Genomic DNA, 12558 nt, shown 5'->3' on the forward strand with positions numbered 1-12558 from the left:
ACAGATGCTTGGGTTGTCTATACCTGGCCTGGAGTGTGACACTTGGGGAACCCACAGACCAATTTAGTCATCTTTGCATTTATGAGATGCGGAGTAAACCCAAGGCTGAATTTAGATCCTTAAATTTTAATTTACAGCTGACAGGCTGAGTACAATAATAAGCTTATACCACTTAAAGGCTTCACCAATGCTATTTCTTCCTTTCGTAATTAAGAAAGTCTTAAGTCTACTTTCTTGTTGCTGCAGGTGTTTGGGGATTTTGGAACCACCAGGAGAGCTGTTCACCTGTTCCTAAATCCTTCAGCTCCTCTTGATTTCCTGTTCCAAACACAGCTTGGGCAGTGGCTGCAGCTTTGGCTTGTCTGCTTGTCCCCCTGGCCACCCTCCCAGCTGGTCAGTGCTCTGGAGAATGGTTGTCCATCCAGGCAAGGGCAGCAGCTCTCCTGCAGATAGATTATCTCTGCTTGTGTCTGAAGCTACTAGAGGGACACCTGTGTCCCTGGGAGTCCCTGCTTAATCTCAGGGCAGCAGGTGCAGACAAGCATTGTGGTGTGACAGGCTGGTGTATGCTGGCTGCTGGCCTTGTCTCATGTGGAGCTTGTGACTGACCACAGGCAGACCCTCCCCAGATTCTTAGAAGATCCTTCATGTCTCAGTTTGTGTCATTTTGGTGCTGCTTGTGACCTGAGAAATTGAGATGTCCTTTAAGCTACAGAGTCCTTGTCCTAGTCATGTGGACTATTTCAGCCCAGCTAACTGGATCCCCAGGACTGTACAGTTTAGCAATTTTCAGTAACTGAGCAAGTTGCTTCCAGAATGAGACTCAAGGCCTGATAGGTGCAAATTATGTTCATTTAGCTCAGGCTAGCCTTGAACTTTTGATCCTCCTACCTCAGCCTCAAGTGCTGGGATAACAGGCCTGCAACATTATACCCAGATCCCAGAACACTTCTCTTGGACTTCATTTTGTGCTGACTATATATGTTGAGTCCTCTGAGCAAAGTAGGGCACGTAGCAATCTTGGTACCAGACTTGTGATTCTGAAAGTGATTTTTAAGTACAAGTGATGGTTCAGACTTCTGAAAAAAGCCACAAAAGCTTGCTCTGAAAAACAGAACACTGAAGATATAAAAGTAAAACATGAAACCAGATCTCTCTCCAAATGTGGAAAGCATAAAGGAGTTTGCATTTCTTCCCAGACATGGGAAAGGCACATAAAGAGAAGTCTGTTCTCCACATTCATCCACTTGGCTGCTGGAGAACCTGATCTACTTTTTTTTTTTTTTTTTTTTACTTTGTCTTAGGTTTTGTAATGCTTGGCTCATGATAAAGTGATTTTTTTTTTGCAGCATTTGCTTAAGACCACTGGGGTGTGGGGAATATCACTCACGCATTCTGCATAATGGCTTTTCCATCTTCCTGTTCTGTAACCCTCTTTTCTGGTGTGGCCTGGTGTGCTGGCCCGTGTCGTGGCAGGCACGTACCTGGCAGAAGCTCCATGTGCTAGTGCATACGTATAGCTGGCACAGACAAAACCATGATGCAGACAGACACAGAATGGGTACTCTTTGTGAGCTGGGATGAGGCGATTTGTAGGGCCTGTGTGTGCTGAAATTGCTGTTGTTACTTGCAGCTCTGATCAGAGGCCCGTCGTCGCCTCATCGCGGTCCCGGCTGGCCTTCTCTGTGTCTGTGCTGGACCTCGACCTCAAGCCCTATGAGAGCATTCCTCACCAGTATAAACTGGACAGCAAGATAGTCAGCTATTACACAAAGACTGTGCATGCCAAAGACGATGCTGTGGTGTCGACCAGGTTCAAGGAAAGTGAAGACTGCACATTAGTTCTACATAAGGTCTAACTTTTTTCCTGCAGTGTCTCTGAACTGGAATGTGAAGGTTGAAAGATAAGAGCTATTTTCTATCGTGGTGGGTGACTTTTGGCTGTGAATACTTTTGTTTTTAACTCTTGTTGGAGACACAGAATTGGAGAGCACTAGAAACATCTTCCAGGACAAGGAATGTAGGACACGGTGCTGTGTCCCAAGAAGCCTCCTGCATTCTGAAGATGGAAGTGTCCGTTAAGCCCTGGGAAGACATCCTGGGTAGTTGTTCTTCCTTCCTGCCAGGGCTCAGGTCGAATTCTCATGCGAAAAGCCTTATTGTAAGCCCCAAGGTTTGGATCTCCTACTACCAGACTCCTGATGTAGAAAACTTGAATTGTCACGAGCATCTGATAGTTTGGACTTCTGAGAAAACATGGAAACTACTGGAACTTGCCAGGCTGTTACTGGTCACTTTTTCAATGCAAGCCACACATCAACACAGGCTTTAGGTGATTCCCTGCTGTCAGAATGATCAGAGATTAGTGAGGATATCAGTTCTGAGTAGTCTAGACTCAGGGTCCCTGTGGAGGTACCGAAGCCCTCAGCTCTGAGAAGGGTCAGCAGGGAGCCGGGTTGGGATTGACACGACTCACATGAGCATTGCTTTTGTTTTGGCTTCAGGATTTTATCTTCACTGTAGGGGAGAAAAGGTGTCTTCCCTGCCTGAAATTGCTGCTGTGGAAGCTGGAAGCATAGCTGTAACTTGCTGCTGTGGCTCTGGGGTGGGTGTGGTGGGCCTGCCTGATAGCCCAGAGTTTTCCTGGCACTCTAGGGTCTTGGGTGGTTGAGGAATTGAGGTTTCCTTTCCTCCCAGGCCACATTGTTCTCTCGGTTTGCCTGGAGGCATGTGGAGTGTGTGGCCCAGGGCCTTGCTGTTTCCAGCAGGCCACTGAAGGCTCCTAGCTGGCGCCACTGGGGGGGGGGGGGGGGGGGGAGATGGCGGGGGAGGGGGTCACCGAAAGTGTGCCTGGCTGCTATGAAATCATTGGGAATCTTGGCTTCATTTTTTATTCTATGGTAGCTTGTACAGACTATTTATATCATTGTTTTGAGGGACTAATGAAGGCTTATTGTAACATAAGTGAAACCATGAAATTGTATGAAAATGCTACATGAAAAATGAGGAAAATATTTTGCTGATTAATTTTTTTGTGGGAAATTTTGTGATAACTTGAGAATTACATTTGTTTGAACCAAGCCAGTTGTTGTAGAATTTCTTAAGAATGCTGTGCTAATATTTTCTGTTCCATACTCAGGTGTACAAAGGTTCCTTATTCATTTGAACACTTAGCACTTTCCCCGGGTTTTGCTGTGTATGCTGGATGGGGGATTGGAGATTGCGCCTCAGTCACATGCATGGAATTCATGCTTTTGTACCTGTGGAGCCCATGCAGGGAAGGCAATCTTGTCAGTATTGACTTGAGGTGGTTCACTGTGGCTGATCTGAAATTGGGATGGCTCTGATGCCATTGTGTATGGTCTGGGCCCTGAGTTTGCATGCTCTTGAGCATCTGAGAAGGGTATTCTGGAATCCTTGGCCTCAGCCAAGCTGCTGTGGCAGGGCCCAGCCTTGCTGTGTACACTTGCTGTTGTACGCAGACTTCAGGTTGTCCTGATGGGGGAAAATAACTGCTTATGGTCCTGACAGTGGTGACTTGAAGGGTCCAGGGTCCATCAACATTCAGTTCTGTATATGAGAGGCTGGTAGTGTACTTAGATCTCATGGTGGGTCTGTGGGGCATGGTAGCAGTGAAACCCAAGGTCTTGTACACTATCACTAAACCACAAACTCAACCAGGTGTGTGTGTGTGTATGTTTTCTTTTGAGACAGTCTTGCTATAGCCCAGGCTGGCCTTGAATTTAAAGTCCTCCTTAGTGCTGAGATTACAAGCATGGACTACCACTCCTGGCCTGGGAGCAGGTCTTCAGTCTTGGGCATTGTTTTTAAAGCTAACTGTCCTACTTTCCTTTGTGGAAGACCAAGAACATCAGGACTTGGTGAGAGATACTGCTCTGCAGACTGGTGGCTGGGTGTGGGTCCCCTCGGATTGGAGGAATGTTTAGGAAATGAAATCTCATTGGTAGTTACTCCTAGAGCCTGGTGGCAGGAGTTGGGGGAGGTCAGGGCATAGCTCCTCCATATCTATCCAAGGACAGAAAACCACTCGGTTTAAAAAATGAAATAAAAACAGTGAATATTTGACATTGTATTTAAATTGCTGTATTTTTAATATCAGAGTTTGCATCTAGTGTACCATGGCTGTAGACATGCAGCATATCTTAGGGTGTAGATTCTGAGTATTCATGTTCAGTCTAAGTCGCTTGCATCTTACTCAGCACAGCATCTTAGCCCTCTGGGAACTAGCCGTTTCTCATACAAAGCAATTTATCAGGCTCTCTAGAGCAGCTTCAATTCCCAGCGTTCCTAGTAGGGTACGGAAGTTGAGTGGAGCAGTTTCTATGACTCTCCTCTTATCCAGTTGGAGGGCTGTGGAGAAAACACAAACTGGGTAATAAACCAAGGTATTTGTGTCACCAAGACCTTTCTTCCTCCAGACAGAAAATGGAAGCCTCAAACAGGATAGAGATGAGTGGAATGGAAACTTTACCTATAGCTCCAGGCTAGAATTTTTCTTCTTTAAGCCTGGGAGGGCAGAGGAGACAAACCTTTTGAGTGGTTAGTGTGTGTGTGTGTATGTGTGTAATTTTTTTCTCAGCAGAGCAAAATTTACTTATATGCAGAAGAGTAAGCCATTGGCAAGCAAGCACCTAAACTTATTTTAAAAACTTGTAGCTAAAGTATATTAATGAAATTTTTTATTCTCACAATGTAAAACCAGATGAGACACACAGTGGCTTTGGGCACTGAGGCCTACCTTGGTGAGGGACTTTGGTAAGGAGATCCAGCTTTGGCAAAACCTTTCCTTCTTCATTTATTTGTATCCTCCAAACCACCATCAATTCAAACCTGAGAGAGACCAAACATCCAGTGCTTTTGAAGTGTGATTAAAAGATGTAACTTGGCTGGGCGCCGGTGGCTCATGCCTGTAATCCTAGCTACTCAGAAGGCTGAGATCTGAGGATGGAGGTTCAAAGCAGGAAAGTCCCTCAGATTCTTATCTCCAGTAAACCACCAGAAAACTGGAAGTGGTGCTGTGGCTCAAGTGGTAGAGCATTCGCCTTGAGCTGAAGAGCTGAGGGACAGTGCCTAGGCCCAGAGTTCAAGCTCCACGACCGACCAAAAAACAAAACAAAAACGTGTAAGCAACCTGGTTTCCGTCTGTCTTTGCTGGGCTTGCCTGCTTTTAAAGGTACTTGTCCATGGAGGAAGACCAAGTCTGAGTCCACAGGATGGTGGAAAGCAGGGCCACAGCTTTGTACTCACTGCAAGAGGATGTGCAACAACAGGACTCCCCCCAGCCCCAAGGCCTGGGCTTGAACGCGTCCCTGAGCCCTCTTTGTGCTCAAAGCTAGCATTCTACCACTTGAGTCACACTGCCACTTCTAGAATCAAACCCAGGGCTTCATGCATGCTAGCATTCTACCACTAAGCCACATTCCCAGCCCTGCAACAGGAACTCTTAAGGCATTGCTGGTGGGGATGACAATGGCTTAGCATTGACAGCTGTGCACACACCACTCCATGATTCAGGAATTTCAGTATCTACACCCAGGAGAAACCTCTATGCAACATGACAGGAGAAATAAACTGGAACAGAGAGCCCAGGCCCTCCAGGCCTGAAAAATGTAACAGACATTTTGGTCTATTCACTTAGTAGACGATGAGCAGTGAACTGCAGTCACATGAAGGCAAGAACCTTAAAGGCTTGAGAACAAAGCATGGCTGAGCATTCACATGCAGGTTCTGAAGCACACGTGCACAGATACACAGGTGCACGTGCAGAGGCAAGAGGATGGCAGATGAGAGAAAATGATGGGCTTGAGGGTGATGAAGGGAAACAGCCGCTAAGGGGAGCTGGGTGCTTGCTTTTCCACCTTTTTAGCTTCTCAGGGGCTTTCCATGAGCTCCTGCTCCCTGTCTTTCATTTCTGTAGTAACAGTGGATCTATACACAGATTTCTATCTTCCCTGGTTAGGTAGAGTGCTATCCCTTGCTGGCCTTTTACAGCTCCACTCGTCATCCTCTCCTTCCCTCACTCATTTCTAGTCTAAATTTCCTCTGCTAGGTAATTTACGGAGTGAAGCACAGTTGGCCTGCTTCCAAAGTTTGAGTATCTACTATGATTGCTTCCCATGGATGGTGCTCAGTCCTCATTCAGTGCTTTATGTTTAGCTTTTCTACAGCGCATCTTTGTTGCAGCACAGGGGTGTAAGGCTATGGTGCTGTGTACTTACCCAGGCTGGCTGGCACTGCGGATCTCCATGCAGTGTGAGCTGGGCCCCTCTGAGAGGTGCACGGTGCTTGGGTACTTGTCCTGTATGGGGAGAGAAATGGTTGTAGGCAGATCATCTTGAGGGAGCATGGGGCTGGGACCAGGGCCGCTGACTGGCCAGTCAGAGACACTTTTGGGGTTGAGATCTAGGTATTATACATACTGTTTGCTAGAACCCCTGCCCTCACTGGCCACCATCCAGTCATCATCTTGCTGCCCTGTGGTTTCCAGGCTCCCTTTATTGTCACCTTTCCCAGCATTAACACCTCAGGTAACCCCTGTGTGACTCCATTCTAACTTGGCAGTTTTTTTCACCCGCTTCCCATCAGGAAGTTCAGAGTTTTGGCATCTGTCATCGAGGCCTCCTAAAAGGAAGCTCTTTGAAGGCAGTGGTTGCCACTCTGCCACAATGAATGCTCCTAACACACCTAAACCTGGTATACTTCTTGGCATAGGCAGGACCCCACCCAGGCACCCCAACCGTGGTGGAAGCACATGCTGTGTCACTTCCTGGTTGCAGGTTTCTAATTTGGCTAGGGTTCTCTCACATGACATGATGACTCAGATATGTCTATGCATCTGTTATCCTGGGAGCTTATATCAGATTATGTCATTATGACAGTGCTTGCTTTATAGATGTCTAAACAGAAGCCCTATTCTGTAAGAAACAGTGGCCCCCAAATGCCTGTCCTTTCATCTGAGGACACACTGCAAGATGAGAGGTCTTATGGCAGACTCAACAATGCAAGATCCTAAGGGCAACCTTTGAAAGACTTTTTGGTGCTTGGTGGAGGGATGGTGGCCTAAGGTGATGCCTCAAAGGGCAGGCAGCAAGTTGGAAAGCCCTGTGGGACCGGGGGGCAGGGCTGGGACCTGGGGCCAGAGCTTGCTGGGTTGAACCAGCTTAGCAAATGAGGTTGTATGGGGACAGAGATGCGTCAGACATTTAAAAGAACCAGTTCCGTCTCAGTGAGCAGCTGCCAGTGCCTCCATGAAGCCACCAACAGAAAGCACATCCAGATACCAAAACTGGAGTGGGTCTGGTGTACGCTTACAGATAATTACTAATTTCAGCAAAACAAGTTTTTAGGAGAAAATATATACCTCAGTGATTTAAGTGGAAAGTGTTGGTTAAGTTTTAAACAGCAGCCTTTTCCTAATTAATAACAACTGTTTGAGGAATGTAAAGGAGAGTGTGTGAACGTGGCAGTTTAGCTTCCAAGCTGTGCTTGGCGGCAGCTTGTAGGACTCCAGGGAGGGCTGGGGGCTTGGGCTGCCTCCAGTGTGGGGCCTGAGGCTGAGCCTCCAAGTGGAAGAGAACAGATCTCCGCCCCCCAAACAAAAGAGAATTCAGATGAGAAGTTTCACTAAACAAGAAAGCATATTCCCTTTAAAAAAATTTTTTTAAGCCCAAAGTAGGAATACTGATATTGGGAAGAGGTCAGACACTCAGCATACGCTTCTGAAGAAGTGGATTTGTGTGAAAAGTCCCACTGTGTAAGGCAATAGTAGGTCACTCCATCTCTCCTGCTTCATTTGCTGAGGGGTAACTCTGTCCCAGAGTGCAGCTAGGAATAGAAGGAAGCAACTAAGAGCTGACAGGATAGCCCTGTGGACATTAAGAGGGAAGCCTTGTTACAATCACAGGTAATCAGAAGTACTGTAAAGTCCAAGTCTCAGTAGAGGTGCACAGGTAGCTTGGCACAGGAGAGGATAGGAGTTGGGATGAAAAATTTTAGGGTTTTTTGTTTTTTGTTTTTTTTGTCGGTCATGGGGCCTGAACTCTGGGCCTGGGCGCTGTCTCTCAGCTCTTCAGCTCAAGGCTAGCGCTCTACCACTTGAGCCACAGCACCACTTCCGTTTTTTTTTTCTGCTTAATGTGGTGCTGAGGAATCGAACCCATGGCCTCATGCATGCAAGGCAAGCACTCTACCACTGAGCCACCTTCCCAGCCCAGTTTTAGGTATCATTGTATTTCACATTGATAAAAGACAACCAAATTGGCCAAGGGTTAAGACCTGATGGCAGAGATATGTACAGGATAGCTTAGAATACCTTCTGGGAAAAATGATTGCACACCAAAAGGCTATTCAGAAAACTATAAATCTAAGAGCACCAGTGGCTCACACCTGTAATCCTGGTTATTCAGACAGCTGAGAGTTAAGGTTCAAAGCCAGCCTGGAAGACAACTCTTAACAGACTACTCTGATAGACTCTTACCTCCAGTAGAAAAAAGCCAGAAGTGGAAGTGTGAAAAAGCCAAAGGAGTGAGAGGCCTAGAATTTAATCCCTAGTGCCAACAACAAACTATAAACCTGATCTGCAAAGGACCTTAGATGGCCAGGCTCTCAAAGGTCAGTCTCAGACCTGGGACTCTGTTCTGGGTACAGTGTGATGGTTGTGGTTTGGAGGAAAAGTACTGGAAGGCTGTGCTATGGGAGAGGTCTTGTCCCAGCCTTGTGAGTTCTAACCAGCAGGCAGGCACTAGCCTATCTGTGTGGGGGCCCCAGGGAAGGTCCTGAGCCCCACTGAGGAATGCCAAGGCTGTGATTTAGATGGTGTTTATTCAGGTGCTGGCCATCTGTGAGAGTTTGCATTTGTGGGGTTTATGAAAGGAAAATGGCTGTGGGAATGCGGGCAACTTGATCTAGTCTGTCTCACCTGAGACCCCATGCTGGTGCCGTGGCTGCTTGGTGCTTTACAGAAAGCCTCTGTGTTAGATTTCAGTCACAGCACTGCAATGGTAGTAGCTGGTGAACCCTTGAATCCTGTGGGCATTATGGATGTCCATAGACCATTGATTTATCTCGAATGTTTTCCCACAGGTTATTCTGTCACTGACTCAATGATTTAAAAAAATATTTGTGTAACAAATTCATTTCTTTAAAGGGCATAGTTGAGTGGATTTTGGTATATTTACAAGGTAATAAGCACAACCTCATCACTTTCTAATTCTAGAAGGTTTATATTACCCCATAAAGAAACTCTTGCCCCCAGCCAAGTCACCAACATACTTTCTAAGTAGAGATAGATTTCCCTATTCTGGGTATTTTGTATAAGAGGAACCACCCACTTGTGCTTTTCTTTCTGGCCATGCCTCCAGCCATTTTTGCTTTAGTTATTTCTTAGATAGGGCCTTGCCAGATATGCCAGGCTGGTATGGTCTGCCATCTTCCTGTCTTGTGCCTTCCTCATCCTTTGAGGTTCCGTGTTTGATCAGCCAGTTCATGACCATCCAACAGTGCCCGCTGAACCTCACCACCAGCTCCTCTACAGCAGGAAGGGGGGCACTAGCTTCAAAACCTCTAACCATGGGGACAACATAGACACTATCCATCAGACACTGGCACCCTAATGCAAATGGGTCCTCTGGACTTTTTGGTCAGAGTATGGCATGTGAATCAGGCTACAGTCCGTTGGGGAGATGGGAGACAGGGTTTTCAGACTGTCATAAGCTAGAGGAGGGTTGGCTATTCTACAGCCATTTCCAGATCAGAACAGCCTCTACAAGGGAAAGCACAAAATGTCCACATACCATCCAACTGAAATGTTAACAAAGCCCCAGGCTGTCCGGCTGGATGGACAGTGCTGACCTTTAAATCTTTTGATTACACAGAGGATGGAAAGACTGAATTTCCAAGTCTAATAGTGTGGACTTTCAGCCATTTTCTCTCGAACTATAATTTTCAAGTAAATATTACATGAAATAACATAAACAGAGCTGAATGAAGGAGTTACAATGCCAAATTACATCCTCTAACCCAAATTATCTGAACTTTCCTGGACATAGTCCTGAGGATTTGAGACACACATAAAAAACAGAGGCCCAGCCACACGTCTACAGCCTAGAGTCATCTGCTTGTGAAGAACAACGGGTGCAGAGCTCGCAGCTCAGGAAGTGTTCACATCTCCCTGGAGGGCTGGGGGGGTTGGAGGTTAGACACCGTCAACAATGAACTCAGCATCCACGACAAGCTCCTCTGGGACCAGCACTGCCAGAAGCATACATGAAAATAACTGGGAACAGCTGAGGACGTCGTGGCAAGTACTGCTGTTCCAGAGGGAATTTAAAAATGTGTGCTAAATGTTGCTTAGAAAAACAAACAAGCCCTTGAAACAAGCTCTTGACGGTGGATGATGAACCTGGGAAAATGAACATGAAGCTCCCAGGACTGGAAGGCCCAGCCTGGGTGTGCCTATGGTCATCTTGAACTGATGTCTCAGAACCTGCTCAGGCTTGTGTCAAACATTCTCCAGGCATGAGCCCTACCCCACCCCCGGTGCCTCAACTCCAGGAGGGGCCTTTCTTCCCTTTACCCACTCCTTGCACAGTTTTGGGATGAACTAGTGGGAACCTGGGGGCCTCTGGGGTGGGAGAGATCCAATTCATTGGAAATAGAGTCCAATGGCATTTTTGAAGCAAAGACTTTGGGAATTTTAATAATAGCCAAGTCAGCCCGAGTGATCAGCTTATGTCACTAGGGAGACCAGAATGGGGACAACACAGGAGGTTCCATGTCCCTGGCTTCTGTATGGCTCACAAGCTAAAAATGGTTGGAAAACAGCCTTTTGTGACCTATGAAAACTGGAGGTCAAACATCAGTGTTTATTTGCACTTGACTGGCCTAGTCAGGCTCAGCTGTGGCTGCTTTTGTGCTGCAGTGGTGGAGCTCAGTGTGTCCAGGCTACAAAGCCTGCTCAGGCCAGTCACACTCTGCAGAAGGCGCAGATCCTAGGGGTGAGGTGATCTTGGCAATTTGTGGCACTGTAAGATGTTTGAGACAAAATACCAACCCAGACGAGGCAGCTGGGAAGCTAGAGGCGACACTGGGTGGAAGGGAATCAGGACATGTCCCTGTGCATGGAGCACAGGAAACACATGTAACTTTCCTTTTGGGAAGTGACCTTAGGAAATAGAGCAGATTAAAAAACAATGTTCACTACCCAATCATTCCAGAGGACATGGCGATCATTGAGCCAGGGCTCTCTTGGGAGAGGGAGGCTTATGTATCCCCTGTTGACCTCAGTCCCCAAGCCTAAGATGAGCTTTCTTCTCTGTCACCTCCTTGTCCCTGGAATTCATATAAGTGTTCAGCTAAGACACAGTTTCTGTGCTTTTCAATAACAACAAAATGATTCTCAAAACTCAAGGGGCGAAATTCCCATGGTAATTCCTTCATTCCCCTAACTATTTCGTCTAACTTCCTTATAGTTTTCAAGTATTTCCCTTGAATTCAAAGCTACAAATACTCTTTAGAAAGCCTTTATAATTGCATTCTTAAACTTCATTTATGTTTTGCTTTAATCCTTGGTATTCATAGTGACTTCCATCTTGGGAGGCAGGACATCTGTGGACAGTCAGGTGGTACCCTGTCTTCTGATCCTCCTCTATGGTACACCATATATCATATCACTAAAGAAAACGAAATGGTATTTCCCTGTTTAATCTCTCCTTCTGGCACACCTGCATTTCTTTCCTATTCGTAGACTATTTCAAGAGGGTCTGCTTACCGGAAATTGCTTTTTTTTTTATTTTTTATTTTTGCTAGTAGTGGGGCTTAAACTGTGGGCCTGGGCATGAACCCTTAGTTTTTTTTTGTTTTTGTTTGCTTAAGGCTAGCTCTTACCACTGTAGCCACAACTCTATTTCTGGCATTTGCTACTTAACTGGGGAGCAGCATCTTATGGACTTTTCTGTCCAGGCTTGCTTTGAATAACGATCCTCAGATCTCAGCCTCTTGGGTAGCTAAGATTACAGGTGTGAACCATCAGCACATGGCGGGTCACTGCTGTGGTTTTGTTGAAACATGGGTATACTGCTGACCTGATCTTGTGTGCCTTCCTCCTCCTGGACTTAAGAGATCCACTGAGGATTGAGAGCTGGTCCTGTCCTTTGCTTGCATAGGAAAACAGGAGCCCTGCTACCTTCCAAGCCCATACATGGAAAAAGCTGTACTTCAAATCAGCTGGAAAACTACCTCTAGCATTTTCCTAGGAAATCCACAAGTTACTGACAAGACTGGACCCTGGGCAGCAAGTAGAACTAAAAGAAGTAACAAAGGAGTGCGGCGATCCAGATAATCTTCTGTACCTTTCTATGTTAGAATGAAAAGGGGAGATAAGCAAGCCAAACCACTAACTTATGCAGCCAAGAAACACCCCCTGCAGTTAGTCTAAGGCAATACACTTAAAACTCCTGGCCTTCCTTGAGGATTTACTAGAGAAGAATCTCACTGTTGTCCCCAGTAGTTTTCTAAGATTGTCATTTAAAGCTAATCATG

General features: G+C 46.3%; 2 protein-coding genes across 2 annotated transcripts in view; one reads left to right on the forward strand and one right to left on the reverse strand.

Annotated features, from left to right (window-relative positions):
* Ippk (inositol-pentakisphosphate 2-kinase) overlaps positions 1 to 2797 on the forward strand; it is a 51279-nt gene extending 48482 nt beyond the window's left edge. The window contains exon 13 of the mRNA XM_042686998.1: positions 1634 to 2797. Within this exon, the coding sequence (XP_042542932.1) occupies positions 1634 to 1859 (226 nt within the window). The 3' untranslated portion in view covers positions 1860 to 2797. The remainder of the gene's footprint in view (positions 1 to 1633) is intronic.
* A 1317-nt stretch (positions 2798 to 4114) lies between these two features.
* LOC122113557 (centromere protein P) overlaps positions 4115 to 12558 on the reverse strand; it is a 190760-nt gene continuing 182316 nt past the window's right edge. The window contains exons 6-8 of the mRNA XM_042686578.1: positions 6240 to 6319; positions 4760 to 4851; positions 4115 to 4371 (exon numbers count right to left, since the gene is read on the reverse strand). Of these exons, the coding sequence (XP_042542512.1) occupies positions 4256 to 4371; positions 4760 to 4851; positions 6240 to 6319 (288 nt within the window). The 3' untranslated portion in view covers positions 4115 to 4255. The remainder of the gene's footprint in view (positions 4372 to 4759; positions 4852 to 6239; positions 6320 to 12558) is intronic.

The sequence above is a fragment of the Dipodomys spectabilis genome, unplaced genomic scaffold, assembly GCF_019054845.1.
Source record: "Dipodomys spectabilis isolate Male_0828 unplaced genomic scaffold, ASM1905484v1 ptg000098l, whole genome shotgun sequence".
In the NCBI taxonomy this organism is placed as follows: domain Eukaryota; kingdom Metazoa; phylum Chordata; class Mammalia; order Rodentia; family Heteromyidae; genus Dipodomys; species Dipodomys spectabilis.